Source organism: Eupeodes corollae, chromosome 1 (genome assembly GCF_945859685.1).
Source record: "Eupeodes corollae chromosome 1, idEupCoro1.1, whole genome shotgun sequence".
Taxonomy (NCBI): Eukaryota; Metazoa; Arthropoda; class Insecta; order Diptera; family Syrphidae; genus Eupeodes; species Eupeodes corollae.
Window position 1 is genome coordinate 298,240,693 of NC_079147.1, and position 19,943 is coordinate 298,260,635.

Below are 19,943 nucleotides of genomic sequence, written 5' to 3' on the forward strand. Positions count from 1 at the left end.
AATAATAATAATTACATACATAGGTTTATTTTATTTTTTGTCTGTTTTTCATTCTATTTCCTGCATCTCTATTTTAATATTCTTATTTATGTTCTTTTTTGTTTATTTTAATGCAACTAATGCAACTATAACTATATTAACTTTAATAATTCACCATAAAACTAAAACGGTGTTTGTTTTTTTTTGTTTTTTTTTTATATAAACCTTTAACAATAGAAAAATAAAATATTGCAAAAGAAAATAAACAATAATAAATGATTAAAAAACGAAGAAAAGTTCATAACATACGTGTAAAGCGAAAATAGAAGAAGAATAAGCAGAAAATATAACAAGCAACAATTGATTTTGTTTTTTTTGTTCTTTCATGTTTAACCAATAATAAATTTTAGAAACAAAATAAGTAAAAATATTTAATATCGCTCGATAAAAGAAAAAAAAAGGTTAATCAAGTTTTGTTTCATAATTTTCCTCGATGAACCTAGAAATTGTGTTCTTGTGGTATTTTTATTTTTTTTATTTATTTATTATAATAATTTCCACTTAAATGGTTAATACTTTGATATATTTTATACCTATTTATATATAATTACTTTTGTTTACTTCAATTAAGCTCAATTTACATTGCAATTTGTATTTTATTCTTTTCTTTTTTTGAAATATTTTTGTTCTACAATAAAAGAGCGAGAGAGAGTGAATGAGAAATTCATTCTTGTGAGGGTGTTTTTTTGTTTTGATTGGAGATTGGAGAGTTTTTTTGTTTTTTTGTTGGTAGAAAATAGAATGGTTAAACATATTTATAGATATTTTTAAAAAGTTATTTCTGATTTTTAATTTAGTTACGAACTAAACTTAGAGTAAAAGCCCGCCTTTTCGTTTCTGATCCTCCAAGTATTCCTGTGTAGAGAGCTGAATTGCCTGTTGGAGCATTTCACTTTCTGACAGCTGTGCAAATCCTGTTAACGAAAAAGTCAGACACAAACAAAATTAGAAAGAGGTCGAGATAAATGGGAATGAATATAAGTACCATCTGACGTACCATCAGCAACGTAGGAGGATTCCAACAAAGATTGGTAAAATGACGACACAGGTTTCTGTGGTGTCGATGCTGATGCTGTTGCCAATGGCAATGCCGATGTGGGAGGTGGAGATGATGAAAAGAAGGTGGCATCTCTATGGGAAACTTGCTTTGATGTGCCAGGCGATGAGGAGCAGGAAGTCGAAGAGGACGATGGTATTGGGGAGGAGGTAGCAGGCTTCTCGTCAGAGATCTGCTGTTGATTGTTTGTGGTGCTTTCGGTGAAGAAGAGCGAGCATGTTATTGGAGTTGTGGGGCGTGAAAGTTTTTTCGTCTCAGAATCACAGAATTTTGTGGCTTTTTGTTGCTTGGGTGTTGTGATCTTTTCACTCTCATCACTGCTGAAATAATATTTGCTCGAAATTTTGTTCACTTAAAATGTCTTTAACTTGTTTTTACTTACTCTTTCTCTTCTCCTAATTCAGTTCCGGCGCTGCCACTGCCGCCAGCAACCTCTCGACGCCGTCTTTTACTAAGTCTAGAATTTGCCCCACGATTCTTTGACTTCTTTCCACGATTGGCGCCCTTCTCGCCTGAGGGATGATCAATGGAACTGGTACTGCTCATATCCGTGTCATCACTGTCAAAGCACAGTTCCGAATCCTTCCGCAAGCTCTGCGCAAATGCAGTCAAAGACTTCGGCGACAAATTGCCAACATTCAAAGCAGACAACGCAGCCGGCGTGATTGTTGTTGAGGTTTCAGCCGAGGCGGGAGACGGAGCCGGCACAGGCGGCACTGACCCCACGGAGGAGGTTGACGATGTCGAAGAATTGAGATTTTCATTGGTTACGGTGCATGTGGAGCTCCTCAATCGGTGTTGATGGTACTTTGAGGGCGACGCGATGGCGGCGGCTTCTGCAGAAGTTACTGTCGCTGTGGTTGTGGCAGCAGCAGTTGTATTAGCTGCTCCTCCACTACCACTGGCGTAGTTGCTGCTGGTTGTAGTTTCTAACTCACCACCACTCACCTTTTGCTGCATATTCTCGCGACACCATTGCAGATAGGATTCCCGAGCGATTTGCTCTTCGATTGCCTCATTTGTGGCCTCCCAATCGGTTGTCTTCAATTTATCCTCAAACATTGTCTAACATTGAAATCATAAGAGATCTTTATAGATTCTAGAAACTCTGCGATAACAGAAACTTACCTGTTCAATCTCGAGTTGTTCACTCAAAACCATTGCGTCTTTTGTCTGCAACTCTGGCTTATAGCCGGCTAACCCAAGTCCAACACCTACAGTGGCATTGAAAGGATCGATAATTGCATTGTAATGAGATCCTCGCATGTATGCCAGTCTCAAGGGAGGATAGCCATTGTTCTGTTGCTCAGAATTGAAGATGTTAATCGGCACTAAAAGTGTGTTTTATTTTAATTGGCGGTTAAAATAACACAAGGCATCAAAATACTCACTCGACTTATAGCAATACAATTCAATTGGGCGATTATAAAGCTCCGACATTAGTTGGATCTCGATGTGATTGCCATGGGAATCCTTTTTACGTTTGCGCTTGATATAACTGTTGATGTCCTCAGTGACAAATTGCGAATAGTACTCGCGGTTTTTGTACTAAAATTAAAACAAAACAAATCAAAAGTAAATTCAATTTGACGTTCTTAATTTTTTGAACTTTGAACTTACAAGATAATCCATTGTCTGTTGACGAATCTGATCGTGCATTTCCTCATCGCCATAGATTTGCAGAGAAATGGCTCTAAACAAACAAGCTCCGTCTTCTTCGATATTCTGCACAATGAATCCCTGCTCGGACATAAGTTTATCGAATTGCTCATCGCGCAATCGCCATTCGTCGGGAGTTATGATGTCTTCCTTGTTGCGTAAATGCTCATCGCCACTGTTATAACCGGAATAGGCTTCTTCTACGGCTTTTATTAGACTGGCAGTTGTGATGTCATCAACTGAATCTTGTGCTTGGCATGGTGACGTTGATAATGGGGACTGTTGCTGCTCAATTGGCGGCTTATTACTTAGAACTGGGACACACGTCTGACGATGGGGACTAATGCATTTCTGAACTGTTGATGTGTTCTTTTCACGTTTGTGGTGTTCGCGTTTGGGGCGTCCACTGCTTGGATAATGGAATGGAATTGAAAAAAAAACATATGCTTATAAGATGAGCAATTCAATAGGAGGAATATGTGGTGGATATGAGGAACAATTACCTTTTGTGGGGACTACGACGGTGACGAGAAATCTCTTCGTAAACATCTCCACGACGTTGTGGACTCTGTGAAGGTACAAACAATAGGTTTTACTTTTCACATTTCAAAATTAAAGTTGATGTCGAGAGATTCAGGGACAGAAATGATGTTCGAAAGTTTAAGGAAAAGGTGATGCGAAATCGAAGACTGCAGGACGAGAGTGCAAACATCATAGTACAACCGCAGACAATGCTTAGGATCTGCTCGACTTAGACGAAATAAAGATTGCTTATCTAAACTGAATTCTAACAAAGCCGCTCGAGCAGATGGTTTGAATGTGGAGATTTTTAAAGCAGCTGGATATAATTTGGTTAAGAGCATGCAACAACTTATCTGTAAGATTTAGTCGGAAGAAAGCCTACCTGATAAAAGGAACTTCAGTACTGTTTGCCCGATTCTGAAAAAGAAGACCCTCTAAACTGCACCAACTATAGAGGCATCAGTCTACTTAACATCGCTTACAAAATCTTCTCTGCCGTATTATATGATCTCCTTAAGCCCATCGTCAACAACCTGATAGAACCTTATCAGTGTGGTTATGGAGCAGAGGAAAGTCAACAGTCGATCAAATATTCACATTTTGACAGATCTTGGAAAAACCTGAGAACATCCAATCCACACCCACCAGCTTTTCATCGATTTCAAGGGCGCATATGATACCATCAAACTCGTCCGCTTGTGCGGGAAGACCATGGAGAATTCGCGGTGCTCCCTAAAAGTTGGAAACAACTTAACCGAAGCTTTAGATGCCAAAAAAGGCCTTAGGCAAGCTGTCATGTGATTTCTTTAACATCTTCCTTGAAAGGATAGTGCAGACTCCTCACATTAAAGGCACTCTCTTTTAAAATTCTGTCCAATCACCAGAATATGCTGATGACATTGACATACTCGGAAGAACTCAGCGTGATGTAAATAGGGCTTTTGAGAGTATTGATACAGAGGCAGCAACAATGGGTTTAGTGGTTAGTGAGAATAAAAGAAATTACACACTGTCATCAAGAAAGGACCTACAATACCGACGTCTCGGTCATTACGTATTGATCGACAACATAACTTTGAGGTAGTTAAGGACTTTGTCTCCGCTATGGACCCAGAAAACAACACCAGCGCTGAGACCAAACGAAAAATTACTCTTTCTTACCTCTGTTTGTTTGGGCCAAGAAAGCAATTGAGTAGCAAAGCCCCCTCTCGAGCCACAAAAGTATCATCACCGCCCTGCTACACGGCGCAGAAGCATGGACTGCGACAAAAGCTGATAAAAGCACCTTGGGTCGTTTCGAGATAAAAGTTCTTCGTGTGATCTACGGTCTCGTATGCATCTAAGGGACATGGGGGAGAAGATGGAATGACAAGCTTTACGTGCTATACAGCGACGTAGACTTAGCCAGAAATCTAATGACTGAGATGGCTGGGCCACATAGAGCGCATGAAAAAAATGCTTCGGCCCGGAAAGTGTTCGAATCCAAACCCGCGGATCAGGTGGCGTTCACAAATGGAAAGTTACCTCGCCCAACTTGGAGTGCGATACCGGACACATCTAGCTAGGGACCGAGCCTGATGGAGACGTTTCACACAGGTCTGCAGCACCACTGGAATTTTTTTTTAAAGACAAGACATGGTTACGGTTAGGATAAGAAAAACTGTTCCTGAAATGCCAGATTGTGCTTTTGTACCTTACCGCTGAATTGTTATGCTGAGATTGTGTTTTTTAGTTCAGTACGATTTATTTTGCTGGCAGTAAATTGAAAGTTAAGTTTAAAAAAAAGGATGTAGCAAAGTTCATTCCCGTGAAGTGATTTCAAGGCAATAATGTATTGACAATTATGAGTCTTTATGAAAATTTGGTTTACCAAATAACCTAATAAGAACATGTAGGATAATGATCTCCCAAGATTCAAGCCAAGTAAAGGTATCTGATTTTTTGTCAAGACATGAGCATTAGCAAAAGCACTGAGCGTTTGAAAGGAGATGTAAAATTGGTTTTGAATTCCTGAATATTGGAATGACTAGGAAAGACAGACTGTGGTAGGGCGTACACATGGTACGGCTAAAGAACAAATCTATGTTATTGCGACTATTACGTTTGAATTACTAGAGGAGAGGAACGCAATTTCTAGAGCTTCATTGGTTAGAACAAAGTGCATAATGATTTTAAGACGGTCATCACCAATCAATCTGATTGCTCTACGATTATTACTGTTCAAGAGACAAAGGTAGGTTGTAGGAGTAGCAGCCCAGAGATGGGAGTTATACTCAAGCTTTGAACGTATATAAGTCTTAAATTAAGGTCCGTAAAGCTGGAAACACCACAATCGAATTTCGAAATTCTAATGATGGGGTGATTTAGGGCTCTTTTTGGGCTAATTTAGTGCTCTAATCCCGACTTGGTTCAAAAATTCCTTCCCCCTCAAACTTGTGGTGTTCCCAGCTTGACGTCAAGCTGGAAACACCACACCTTTAGGTTCATAATTTCAAAAAACTGATGATGAGGGAATTTAGGGCTATTTTTGGGCTCCTAAGTTAGCGAAACTCCAAATTAGTATCTCCACCCCTTACCCCCTAAAATGACTCGCAAAGTTGAAGTTTTTGGAGACTTTCTAAACCAAACAAAATTTAAAAAAACTAATGATGGGGTCGTTAAGTGCTATTTTTGGGCTCCTTAGTTCGCGGAACTCCAATTTGGTTTTTTAAGCCCATATCCCCAAACTTAAGTCTCAAAGCTTAAACTTTTGGAGACTTTCTTAACCAAACACAATTTTAAAAACTTAATATTTGGGCAGGTGCCTTAAAACAAGATTAAGCACTTTGGACAGAATCCAAAAAAAGCTTCGGAAATGATATAACCGAAACAATTACACTACTCGAAAACCGCCGCAATGCTTCATGCCTTTCGTTGTTCTACCGATATATTAATAAACCAATTCAGCCGTAATACTCGTACTTCTAGGAATGCACATCAGTTTAACTTTGAGCTCAATTTCGGACGTACTGTCAAGTATAGAGATTCTTTTTTTAACCGCACATCGAGAATGTGGAATGCTTTACCCAGCTCTGTTTTTCCCTATCATTTTGATATTCAAAACTTTAAAGACCAATTTGCATCGGTATCTCCTCTTTAATCCTTCGCTATTTACCTAAAGCTGACTGTGTTTAAACTTTAAACATGTTAAGGGTATTTATAGATGTTCAAATGGTAGACATGTGCATTCAAGAGGACACAAGCGTCCACAGGTTTTTCTTAAAACCCATCTCTGTCTCTCAACTCCTACTCTCACCTCCCCGCGGTGAACATCGGGTGCCTAGTACCTCAACTGGAGATTGGGTTCCAACCCCAGTGGAAAGTTGTTTGGGGCAGCAAACGAGAGAGGGGGAGAGGTGTTTCCACTAAGGCACCTCTCCTTATCCAGGCGGCAGCGGACGAATTCTCGAGATGGAATCAACGGTGGCGTCTACAGTTCCAGTAAGGTTGAACTACTTAGTGAACACCTTATAAGGCTTCTTCGACATATTTGGAGCCCAGGCCTGGAGTTATACTAAGGATCTGTCCCTCCAGGTTGGGGGTTGTGCCGTCGGGGTGACTTCCTGGTCACGTAAAAAATACCTTCAGTTTCGAAGCACCAACAAGCCTCGGATACGGACGGATTCACTGTTGACAACCCACGCAAACGAAATAAGGACAACGAACTTCGGATATGTACGTGAAATGTTAGGTCCCTTACCAGACCACGTGTAGCACGTGCACGTGCAGACCACCGTCAACCAGATTGACCACATTGCGATCGACGCACGACACTTCTCCAGTATCCAGGATATCCGAACATTCCGAGAGGCCAACATTGACTCGGACCAATACCTTGTTGTAGCCAAGGTACGGCTACGGATATCCCGATCCAAGCCAAAACAAGGAAGTAGTGTGAGAAGATTCGACGTTAGACGGCTACAAACAAGAAGCATACAAAACGGCGCTGCACAAAAGGACTAGAGCTGCTCGCGAGCTCTACGAGCAGAAAAGGACAGAGGAACATCGGCTTCTTAGATGGAAAAAAGAGAGCATGAGAAGCGAACGATCTAGGAGATAGAGGGATGTCACAACAGGAATGGGTTCGTAAATTTTACCAAAAGGTAAAAAAAACCTCCCAAGGGTACCAGCCACGAACCGAAGCCTGTAAAGACGATAAGGGGAACATCGTAGTAGAACCGCAGTCGTTGCTGAGAATATGGAAAGATCACTTCTCCAAATTATATAACGGCGATGACGAACCGAATTCCGCTGTAAAGGAGATAGAACCACTCAACCTCAGCGACGCAGATCAACAATTCCGCCTACCCGACCTTGACGAAGTGAAGAAAGCTATATCTAAACTTAAGTCAAACAAAGCTGCTGGAGCTGACGGCATTGCTGCCGAACTATTCAAAGCAGCAAGCGATGACTTGGTACGGAGCATGCACCAACTCATCTGCAAAATATGGTCGGAAGAAAGCATGCCCTACCCGTTGAGTGGAATCTTAGCATAGTTTGCTCGGAACATAAAAAAGGAGATCCTCGTAACTGCGCAACTACAGAGGCATCATCCTCCTTAACATTGCATATAAGATCCTCTCTGCCGTATTATGTGAACGGCTGAAGCCGTTCGTCAACAACCTGATTGGTCCTTATCAGTGTGGCTTCAGACCAGGAAAGTCCACTATCGACCAAATATTCACACTACGGCAGATCTTGGAAAAAACCCAGGAGCTTCAAATCGATACCCACCATCTCTTTATCGATTTTAAAGCCGCATCTATAGGGAAGAGCTCTACCGAGCAATGTCTAGTTTTGGCATCCCTGTCAAACTTATCCGTTTGTGCAGAAAGACGATGGAGAATGCACGCTGCTCTATCAAGGTCGGAAAAGATCTTACGGATGCATTTGATGTCAAAAAAGGTTTTAGATAAGGCGATGCACTGTCATGCGACTTCTTCAACATCGTTCTGGAAAGAATTGTGCAAAACTCAACCGTCAACACTAGAGGCACAATCTTCCAAAGGTCCATCCAATTAATCGAATACGCAGATGATATTGACATAATTGGAAGATCAAAGCGTGATGTCAGTGGAGCGTTTTTGAGCATTGCGACGAAAGCGAAGAAGATGGGTTTAGTGGTCAATGAGGGCAAGACCATCGAAAAAAGACATTAAACAACGACATCTTGGACAAAGTGTCAACATGGACAGCTATAAATTCGAGGTAGTTAAGGACTTTGTATATCTAGGCACCGCTATTAACACAGACAACGACACCGGCGCTGAAATCAAACTAAGAATAACTCTTGCAAATCGGTGCTTCTTTGGACTTAGAAGGCAATCGAGAAGTAAAGTCCTCTATCGAGCATCTAAAACTACCATCTATAATCTATAAGTTTTTGGTCACGTATGCATAGATGGAGAATGGAGGAGAAGATATAACGACGAATTGTACGGGCTGTACAGCGACACTGACCTAGTTAACAGAATTAAAGTCCAACGGCTTAGATGGCTAGGTCATGTAGAGCGAATGGACATCATGTAGAGCGAATGGACATCAACGCTCCAGTCTTCGAATCCAATCCCGAGGGACGGTGCAGTAGAGAAAGACCGCGACTCAGGTGGCGCACTAAGGTGGCTGAAGACCTCAACCAACTTGGCGTGCCAAACTGGAGACAGCTAGGTCCACCCCGGACTGTAGCGCCACCTTCAGTAAGTAAGTAAGTAAAAGGCTCGTTAGTAAAGCGGTTTAATGGATCAGATGGATCATTTCAGACAGGAGCTCATTAGGTAAAACGAGAATGATTGTCGGACAACGAACAGAGCCCTGGGGCACACCAAAATTTATTTTTTGGATGTCCGACTTAAACTCCTCCAAAACTGATTTTTTTGAAAGCACCGGGAGGTAATTTCTAATCCAACGAAGGAGGGTTTCTCCAAAACCTGAGGCACACATTTTCGATAAGAGTTCCTGATGCCAGACTCTATCAATTGCTTTTGAAATATCGAGTGCAATAAATCTTAATATTTCCAAGATAATGTAAGGATTTTAACTACTGTTCGGTGGATTAGGAAGTCTTTGGTCTTCGCGATATTTTTCGATCTGTTAATTAATCGACGTTTCCAAGATCTCGAAAAAAAGAAACATAAGTGCGATCGGTCGACAAATTGATGGGAAGGCCATTCGCCTATCTTGGATATCAATTGGACGAATGAAGTTTTTCATCGACTCCAAACGAAACCTTAAAAGAAGCATAGATGCTTCGTTCATTTAATCAAACGTTATATTTAACTTCGTTGTTAAGATTTCGTTTTGTATTAAGGCCAGGACACAAGAAATTGATTTTGCGATCACTAAAAATTGGCGTTCTGATACTAAGAACGTGTAACGTATGGGTACAATATTTAATGTTCTAGTAGAATGTGAATAACGTATCCTATCATAAAGGTAAGGTGGTTGACGCGTTTGTATAACATTATTTAGCAATACAAGTGATCTAAACTTGAAAAGGTTTTCAAGAGTAAGGCCATAGATAGACCTTGAGAAATTAGAAACTCGATCGTATCTTTTTAATCCAAAAATGTATCTGGCAATACTGCTGTAAGCAACATTAAGTTTGCGCTTGTGCTCATGATCACAATTACGAAAAATTTTACAGCAGTAGAGCATTATAGCCACGAGCAATGTTTTAGCCAGTATCATACGAGTTTTGAAATATGTTATTTTATGATTTGTCCAAAGTAGACGAAGGCCTCTGTAAACACGACCTATTGTCAATCTTATGTGGTAATTCCAAGAAAGCGTTTTTGTAAACATTAAACCTAAGTTTTTGGCTAAATCGACAAACTCAATTTGTTTAGGTAGGTAGGTAGGTAGAAATGGCGATCTCAAGGCAACCTAGCCTGAGATTCAATTAGCGCTGTAGTGCGCCGTTTTGATACCAAAAACTCGTTTGACCTTTAATTGAAAGGGATAGATTGATAGAGAAGCTTCATAGCGATTATGTTAGAGCCATTTTGTCTCATTGAGAAAAATGATTAGGTCTCTAATCTTTGTCTCAGATAGCTCATCGAGTTCTTGAAAGAATGCTTTTCCAAAGCATTTCATTCTGGTGTTTGCCAAAGCAGGACATTTGCAGAGGAAATGGATAATGGTTTCACTTTCTCTTTGGTCACTACAGCTACGGCAAAAGGTGTTGTAAGAGATACCCAACTTCTCTGCATGAACTCCTGTAGGCCAATTTCCGGTACAAACCGCAACAATCCTGGCTATGTCTTGCCTTGGCCTGCATAGAAGATCGATTGTACGGGTTTTGTTACAGGTGGGCCACATGTTCCCAGATATAATGCGGTTTGATTCAGTTTGGTAGATAGAATAGATTTTACCCTTCATAGCACAAAGATGAATGTTAACCATTTCCGCAAGTGAGCTATGAAGGGCCGATCCTTGCATGGCTAGCTCGTCAGCCCGTTCATTTCCCACGATACCACTATGGCCCGGAACCCAGATCAGGGTGACACCGAGGTTAATATTCAGGTTCGCAAGCTCATCGCGACATTGCTGGACCAATTTAGATGAGGATATGGCCGAGTTAATGGCTTTGACAGCTGCCTGACTGTCTGTAAAGATAGCCGCATTTCGGTTTTGGTTTGGGCTTTGTTTAAGTATCTTACATTCCTCCCTTATTGCCAGCGGTTCAGCCTGAAAAACGCTTGCAAAGTCAGAAAGCCTGAAGGATTTGGCTACATTTAGGGACTCAGAAAAGATCGCAGAACCAACTCCGCACTCTATCTTTGAGCCGTCAGTAAAGATGGTTGTGTCGAAAACTATCGACACGATGTTATCCTCCCAATTTTCTCTCGATGGGAAAATAACCTTAAAACCCTTACTAAGGTTCAAAGTAGGAGTGCAGTAGTCAGTGTCTAGCGAGATAATATCTGAGGAAATTAATTTCGTAGTGTTGCTGTGACCAAAAGGTTTTGAAAACCAGCTGTTTGATTCCTTCAGCCTAATAGCGCTGGTGGAAACTATGTATTTAATAAAAAGGGCGATTGGTAGAAGATCCAAAATAACGTTTAAGGCGTCCGTTGGGCAAGTACGCATGGCCCCTGTGGTGCCCACGCAAGCTGTTCTCCGAACCTTTTTTAGCTTATTGATGTTATAGGCTTTGCTAAGAGCAATCGAACCATATTTTAAGATGGGGCGTACTACGGCTGTGTACGTCCATAAAATCATCTTCGACTGAAGTCCCCACTTTTTGCCGAAAGTAGGCAGGCCTAGAAGACAACACAGGGCTTCTTAACCCGTACTTCAATATTTAGTTGCCAGTTTAGTTTAGGGTCGAGTATAACTCACAAATATTTTGCACTGGAAGACAATGATAGGATTTGACCGTTGAGTCGAGGTAGCGTGAAGGGCGGTACTTTAGTTTTGGTGGTAAAGAGCAACAGTTCAGTTTTACTTTGGTTAACTCCTAGTCCACAACTAGTGGCCCAGTTGTTAATTTTCTTCAAAGCTGACTCCGTGATTTCACTAATCACAGAGGTGTACTTTCCTGACACCAATAGCACCTAATCATCCGCATAGGCTACCGCCTTCACTCCACATCTCTCTAATTTAACGAGAATTGTATCCATGACCAGAAGCCATAGAAGAGGCGAAAGAACATTACCCTGGGGTGTTCCCCTACTCACGTGTTTTGTTGCGATTGTATTGCCTAGAGAGGCTCGAATCTTCCTATCAATGAGCATGGAAATAATCCATTCTCGAATGAAGTCTTCTACACCGAACTTAACGAGCGATTCTTCTATGGATTCTGTAAGGACGTTGTTAAAAGCACCTTCTATGTCTAGGAAGGTGGCAAGAGTAAATTCTTTATAATGGATTGTTTGTTCTACAGTACGCATTACCTCATGGAGGGCAGTCTCCGTAGATTTGCCCTTAAGATAAGCATGCTGAGAGCTTTCGAGAGGTCGTCCAACTAGGATTTCTCTAATATGGTAATCAAGAATGCGCTCCAAGGTTTTAAGCACAAAAGATGTTAAGCTTATTTATCTGAAATCCTTCACGGATTCGTGACCTCGCCTACCCACTTTCAGGATAACAACTACTTTGACCTGTCTCCACGACATGAGCACATGTTCGAGAAGGAGACATCCTTTGACAAATTTGTTCCAGCCATGGAGCTGCCACATCATGCAACTTTTGAAGCATAACTGGCAGTATGCCATGCATGCCTGGGTATTTATATAGAAAAAAAGTATTGATGGCCCACAAAATATTTTCTCTGGTTGTAACGGAATTCACTTGCTCCACATGAGCTACGTTTAGCTCTGTGGTTTCAAGCGATTCGGGGTTATCACTCTCGCAACCCGGAAAGTGCATCTTCATCAGTAGCTCAAGAGATTCGGCTGGAGAGGCTGTCCAGGTTCCATCAGGCTTTTTTAGAAATGAAGGATTACAATGTTCCTTCGATAAAACTTTGCTGAGCCTTGCGGAGTCCTTTATGTCTTCGATTGATTGACAGTATCCTCTCCAGCCTTGTCTTTTGGCTGATGACAGGGCTTGCTTGTAAATTTTAAAAGAGTCTTTATACGGTTGGTAAAACTTATGTTTGTGGCAGATATTGAAAATTGTCGTCGTCATTTTCCTAGGACTCGACAGTTCTTCATTCCACCACGAAGGAAGGGTTTTACGGCTATATTTAACTGGGCAAGAGACTCTAAAAGCTTTACTTATAGAAGTTTCAAAGGTTTTCACCTTTGATTCAAGGTCTCCTATCGATTTAGTGAGATTCGGTAAGTCAATTTGTTTATTATTTAAAATTATCACGGGAAAATAAGACGTGTCGATGGCTTTTCTTGAAATTACCAAACATTTTGATTTTACTGGATTGAGACAAAGTCTATTTTTCTCTGATCAAGAAAAAATATTGGCAAGGTCTTCGTTGACTTCAACGGCAGCGTTTTCAACCAATCCTAAAGGAAAACTTTTACTTATTTGAACATCGTCAGCATACATATCCAATTTAGAGTTCTGCGTACATAAGGATAAATCATTGATGTACATAGAGAAGAATAGTGGTCCTAATATTGAACCCTGCGGAACCCCTCTTTTAACCATAAAAAGTTCTGAAGCAGAAGAGTTTGCAATAACTGCCTGAGAACATAAATGCAGATAAGAATGAACTAGAATTGCTGAAGAAGTAGAAAAATTAAATTGATTTGTTAAACAGTATTTTATGATTGACCTTATCAAATGCCTTTGAAAAATCAAGGAGAACTAAAAAGGTGACATTGTAGCTATCAACAGCTTGTCTGATGTGGTGCAGCTGTGCTTAGGACCAAAGCCAGATTGGTCAACACAAAGCAGATTGTTCTCAGTTAGGTAATTCCTTATCTGACCATTCATAATTCTCTCTAAAACCTTGGAAAGAAATGGTTAAATCGCAATTGGTCGAAACTCACGTTCGGTTTTTGGAATTGGAATAATTTTTGCTTGTTTCCAACCTGATGGAAAAACATTCAACATTAATATTGTATTGTAAAGATGTGTTAAGTATCTTAGAATGTAGGGAAATATCGTATTTAGTACTCGTGATGCTTATTCAGTGTGACTCTCACACTAAATCTTGGATTCAATCCCTTCCTGTGCCACCTAAAACTTTTTTCACGAGTAATGGCTCTTGCAAGGAATTGAAGAATTATAGGAAATTCGTAAAATACTCAAAAAGTATTTGTTGCCATGAAAAAGTGCTTCCTCAAATTAGCCATTCAGATACGGCATAAAAACTGTACGTCCCCTTGATCCTTAACATGATGCACACAAAAATAGTTGAGTTTTTCAAGCCACTAGGCTCAACGGACTGTTGTAACAACTAATTTATTTTTCATTTAACTGAACTGTCTTGCAAAGTTATCTTTGTAGTTCCATTTTTAAGAGTTCCATTAGGCATCCTTCATTCCTACCAACAACATACTTTAATTTTGGTAAAAGTTTTAAGCTGCTAACTCAGACTGAGTGAAGATTTTCTGCAGTTAATTGTTTATATGTGACTGGAACAATACAAAGGAGCGTAAACTGCAACTTTCTCCCAACCTCAGAGTATGTAATAATTCCTCGAAAAATGGTCTAGTTTTGAAAGTAAATGGCTTAGTACCTATACTAGGACTAGATAAATAAAATTGACTGTTAAAAATGTGTAAAAGCCTGATCTTTCTGTAACTGAATTGAAGTTTGAGGTGAACTTTATCTAATCAATTTTTAAACAAGAATGAAAATTATCAAATTTTCTACAGAAGCAGCTACATGCTTAATAGCCGCTCCTAACTTATTAGATACATTTTTCGTGAAATGTGAAAATGAAAACTCGATAAATCAAAGACCACCAAACACCTGGCTGCAAGGGGTCTCTACTCTCACCTTTGTTTTCCTACCTTTATTTAGGCTAAACAAAAGATGACCTCACTCCACGTCACACTACAGTAGCTGGTAGAGCCAAGTGGAGTGGAGCACTCTCTCCTTTCCAATGCAATTAATATCGAACCAAAAAGAACCACGACCACGACGACGAGCACATATACGCCATTTCCTTATATCACACAAAACACAACACCAAATGGCCTCCATTTGCTTAAATCCTACACCGAACAGCAGATATATGAAATTCAGTTAGGAGGAAAACCTAGCTCGCTGTTGTCTTTCGTATGTGTAGTGAGTATTCCTTTGCATTTCGCGCACACCCATCACCCATCTCTTCCCATTCCAAATCCAGAAACATTTGCCATCAACCATCGCAGCGACGACAGACACTATACACTATCAACCATACAACAGCCCCCACTGCACAACAAGATGATTCAATGAAATACAAAAACAAAAATAAACAAAATCCCTAAGGCAGCTGCTTTTACACCTTCCACCCCCAAGCAAGGCACATCATTTGGATGAATTTGAACTGCCTCCTAAACCTCAGCTCCGTGAGCATTGCACACGGACGAGCTATTCACAACAAAAAATAGCACAAAGCACATGCTATTCAATTCACTATTCGCTATTGACTATTCCTAAAGCTAGAGCTATCTATGTGCAATTCGTGGAACTGAATACTCTCTCTCCAAGTCTATATCTCAACATCAACATCAACATCGTCGTCGTTGTTGTCGTTGTCAGCGTCAACATTCATACTCACCTGTGCTGCATGGCTGTCGATTACGACATTGCGATGTGTGGAGCGGACGACATTTTGATTTGGAGCCTCTCCTCCAACGACGACCTGAACATGACCATGGGAGTCTTTCTTTCCGCCATCAGCAGACTTCTGACTCCCAACTGGTTTGATTGTCATATTATTTCGCTTCTCGTTTTGGTGACTGTCACAGGGAACTGCTCACTGCTGCTGGTGCTGTTCTGGTGCTGCTCTGCTGGTTGTCTTGGTCACACCGTCACCGTCGACGTTGTTGTGTCGTCTTCACTCTTATTTATTTTTTTTAAAAAACTTTTTGTATTTTTATACGCGTTTCTTTTTTCTTTGTGTCTTTACTTTATTATTGCCTGCTTTTTGTTCTCCACTCGCACTCACTCATTCCTTATTCTTTTTTCTTTTTTTCTTGTTGGTTTTATCTATTTTTTCCTCCACCCTGTGTTTTTTAATGAAATTTTCCACAACTTGAAGAAAAGTTTTCTTCTTCTATTTTGTTGGGTCGATTATAATTTGATGAATATTTTAAGGGAATTTTATTGTTTTCTTATTTAATTGAATGATTATTATGTTTTGGTTGAAGTTTTGAATAATATTTTCAGGTTTTTTTCCAAATTGGACTACGAACGTGTGCGATGACGAACGGATTTCACTTGGAAGAAAAATTCACGACCATATTTTATTTTTCTAATGTACACAGTTGTTGTTTTTCTCGAGTGTATTTATTTTTTGGTGTTCATTTGTATTGGGGTGAATTGGATGAATTCTTCAATCATGTGTCATTTTTCATATGGAAAATGGAATTCATTTCTTTTTTGTTGTGCAATTTTTGACTGAAGATAATTTTAGTTCACTTTTGAATGAATTTTTGTATATTAAGGGCGAGTTCGCACTGTAGAGATTAGATTACTTGGACTTCAAAATTATGTTCACTATTCGACAAGGTTCTATCCTATCGATGAAATATAAATTTTATGGTTTATTTACATTGATTTGCATTTGATTTCTTCAACAAAAGGGATGCTACATATCAAATTAATGTATGTAAGATGGAGAGAAAAGACCAAAATGCAAAAGATTTTCATTTCAGAATTATAGGAAATTCGAAAATGTTTATTTCTATTATAGTATCTTCATCTGCATCAGTTTTGACATTCATTGTTTATTTTTAAATGTTGCTAAATTAATTTTCTCACATTAGTGAGATATTTTCCGGATTAAAATTAGTTTTAACTATATAAAGAATTTAAAGGATATATATTTTTTCTTTTGCAACTATTATTTTTGATTGTCAAAAAATAGCTTCCAATTTTCTAGTTTTTTTTCTCATTTATTTCATTACACTTTTGTAAAGTCTTATGGCAAAACTGTACTGTCAAAAGTTTATAGTTTTTTATAGGAAGAAATTTTCTTCCACTTTCGGATTTCAATACACATCTGCTTCTGACTACTTTCTTACATTATGCAGATAAATAGATAAATTGGGTGTGTGTTTCCATAATTATAGCTGTTATTATAGCTATGCAACGCGTATGTCATTATACAAACAGTTATTGGTCGGATGTCAAGAAAAATAAATGTATAAATATTGAGAGAAATTAAAGTAATATTAATTGTACAGGATCTCAGAACACCTTTAGCTTTTTATAGCTTTTTATGGATCCATGCAACGTTTCGTAAAATCATTTATAAATCGTATTTTCTCATTTATAAACATTTTAAGAAGCACATATAGCTGAACTTAATAAAGGCGATATATTGCGTTGTAAATGGGAACGATTTACAACATCTATGGACTTAAACAGCTTATTTAATAAACGAGGAATGGGACAGGGTAAGGTCTTATTCCATGCCATGGACTAAGGTCAAAATGTTACAAATTTACTAAGTTAAATCACCGAAGAAGGCGGGTAGCATAGGATCCAAATGTGTCAAATTTATTCTGAAATAAGAAAAATATGTGAATATTTAACTTTTTTTTGATAATGTGTGCTAGATATGTTGATTTTTTAAACCAGTTGAAATTATTGCACAATCAGCCATCAATCAACAGAAAAAAACATATGTATGTACAAAAAGAAAGGTATGATCTAGCGCAAATGCTAAGCGAGGAGGATTTCAGAAAAAAAAATAGGTTTTCCAAGGAAAGTATGAGGAAACCTATTGCTCTTGTTGAAGATGACTTAAATAGGGCCTTAGAGTTGGAAAGAAAATAGCCACAATACAAAAAATCGAAACATTAAAATAATTTTGACAGAAACATGTAAACAAGAGAATTCCTAGGTGTGTTTACAGATTATCGCAATTTTCTGTCAAAACCCATCCGAAAAAAATCCAAGTATATGCGGAATTTGGTAGAAATTTCAAGTATAAGGAGTAATTTTCTTGTAAACGTCATTTTACTATTTCACGAACATTGTGGTTTGATTCATGGAACATTTTAACTCACAGCTAAACTCTTATTCACTGGTTTAGTAAACTGATGGAATAAAGGTGATTTAAGCATTTTTTTTCTTAATCTGGCTGTAAGAATTTAAAGAATAAGGTGATTCAACTTAATTAATTTCGATTAAACAATTTCCAATATTAATAACGCGGACAACCCTAGGTTATGCCAACTTTTAGTAAGACAACATTATGCTTTTAGATAGATAATAATTTAATTTAATATTTTTTCATTTATCAAAAAAAAAAAATTATTCCGCAGGCCCACCTCTTTAAGCCAGGCAGCATTTCCATAAGGCCAGGATACAAGTAGGCAACTCTAGTTTTGTTCATCCTTATGTCAAGTTAAGTGTTGTAGTACTCGTGGTATGATATTTAGTGCATAGGACTGCCATGCCAGAGTTCTTTGGTTTAATCGCTGCCTGTGCAATCCATAATGTTTCTTACGCGTACTACCTCTTGCGAGAAATTTACAATCCTCCAAAAGTAATTTTTGTCATAAATAGTGCTTTCTCACTTCAGGATTTGGCTTAAAATTGTAGGTCTGCTCCATTCCCTACAACATAGCGCGCACACAGGAATGGTTGAGAGCTGTAAGTTCTCAACGGACCTAATTGATTGATTGTAAAGGGCTTAACAATTTATTAGTTAGCAATTTGATAAATATGAAAGGGCTTAGAAGGACCTTTATAATAAATTATTATCAAAAAGACTGTTAAAAATATCTGGGCAAAACTGGGCTACGATGAGAATGCCCCAATTCTCATCGTTTCACTTTTCACTAGACGAAAATTATTTATTGTTTTTGTTTCATTTTCAAACAATCCTTAACGAAACTTTCAAAGCTTATCGATCTTACTTACTTATTTAAGGTGGCGCTACAGTCCGGGGCGGACATGCCGTCAGCTCCAGTAGCTTTGTTTGACTTCAGTTTAGATATAGCTATCTTCACTTCGTCGAGGTCAGGTAGGCGGAATTGTTGATCTGCGTCGCCTAGGTTGATTGGTTCTATCTTCCAAACAGCAGAATTCGGTTCATCATCACCGTTATATAATTTTGGGAAGTGGCCTTTCCATATTCTCAACATAGACTATGGTTCTCTTACGATGTTCCCCTGATCGTCTGTACAGGCTTCGGTTTGTGGCTGGTACCCTTTGGAGATTTTCTTTTACCTTTTGTTAAAATTTACGAACCTCATTTCTGCTGTGGTATCCCTCTATCTCCTCGATCGCGTGCTTCTCATGCTCTCTATTTTTTCATCTAAGAAAACGGTGTTCCTCTCTCCTCTCCTGCTCGTAGAGCTCGCGAGCAGCTCTGGTCCTCCTTTGCAGCGCAGTTTTGTAGGTCTGTTGTTTCGCTAGGTGCGCTTGCCGGCATTGATCGTCAAACCAGGGGTGGTGGCCGTATGAAACCTAGCACTTCAGAGGCGGCATCTCTGATGGCTGCAAGGCAATGTTGCAACTAGTTTTATATGCTTAATGCAGGCAGCATAGAACTCCTAAAGAGGTTACTAGAGACTCGATCGGAAAAGGACATGGCAGTCTCTTGCGATTGTAGCCGTCTAAAGTCGAATGTTCTCATAGCACTTCCTTGTTTTGGCTTGCACCGGGATATCCGTAGCCGTACCTTGGCTACAACGAGGTAGTAGTCCGAGTCAATGTTGTCCCCTCGGAAAGTTTGGATATCCTGTATATTGGAGAAGTGTCGTGCGCCGAGCGCAACTGGTTGACGGTTGATTGATTAGGAGATTTCCATGTCCCCTTGTAGATATTGAGATGTGTAGCTCATCTTCAACTCAATAAAAAATAAAAAGTCAGCAGGTGTCGATGGTATATCCAACGTTGTACTAAGACATTTACCGACGGAAGCAATTGACATTTACACCACACTCTTCAACAATGCACTGAATAATGCATATTATCCAGTGCATTGGAAGACCGCTGTGGTTCATCGTCTCCCGAAAAAGGGAAAGGACAACTCCAACCCGTCAAATCTTCG

The 19,943-nt window shown here is 39.3% G+C and overlaps 1 protein-coding gene across 4 annotated transcripts; it reads right to left on the reverse strand.

Moving 5' to 3' along the window:
* Positions 1-360: 360 nt before the first annotated feature.
* LOC129941297 (uncharacterized) lies at positions 361-16,198 on the reverse strand. 4 transcript variants are annotated; one of them, XM_056049890.1, is made up of 8 exons: positions 15,492-16,198; positions 3,259-3,323; positions 2,717-3,161; positions 2,488-2,644; positions 2,225-2,427; positions 1,479-2,161; positions 1,025-1,416; positions 361-953 (listed from the first exon to the last, which is right to left on the reverse strand). In XM_056049890.1, exons 1-8 carry the CDS (start codon positions 15,645-15,647, stop codon positions 850-852), a joined length of 2,205 nt encoding a protein of 734 aa, XP_055905865.1. In that variant the 5' UTR covers positions 15,648-16,198; the 3' UTR covers positions 361-849. The 4 variants fall into 4 exon arrangements, with proteins under 4 accessions (XP_055905865.1, XP_055905866.1, XP_055905867.1 ...); XM_056049891.1 differs by having other exon boundaries at positions 1,025-1,413; positions 2,717-3,164; XM_056049892.1 differs by having other exon boundaries at positions 1,037-1,416; positions 2,717-3,164.
* Positions 16,199-19,943: the final 3,745 nt, after the last annotated feature.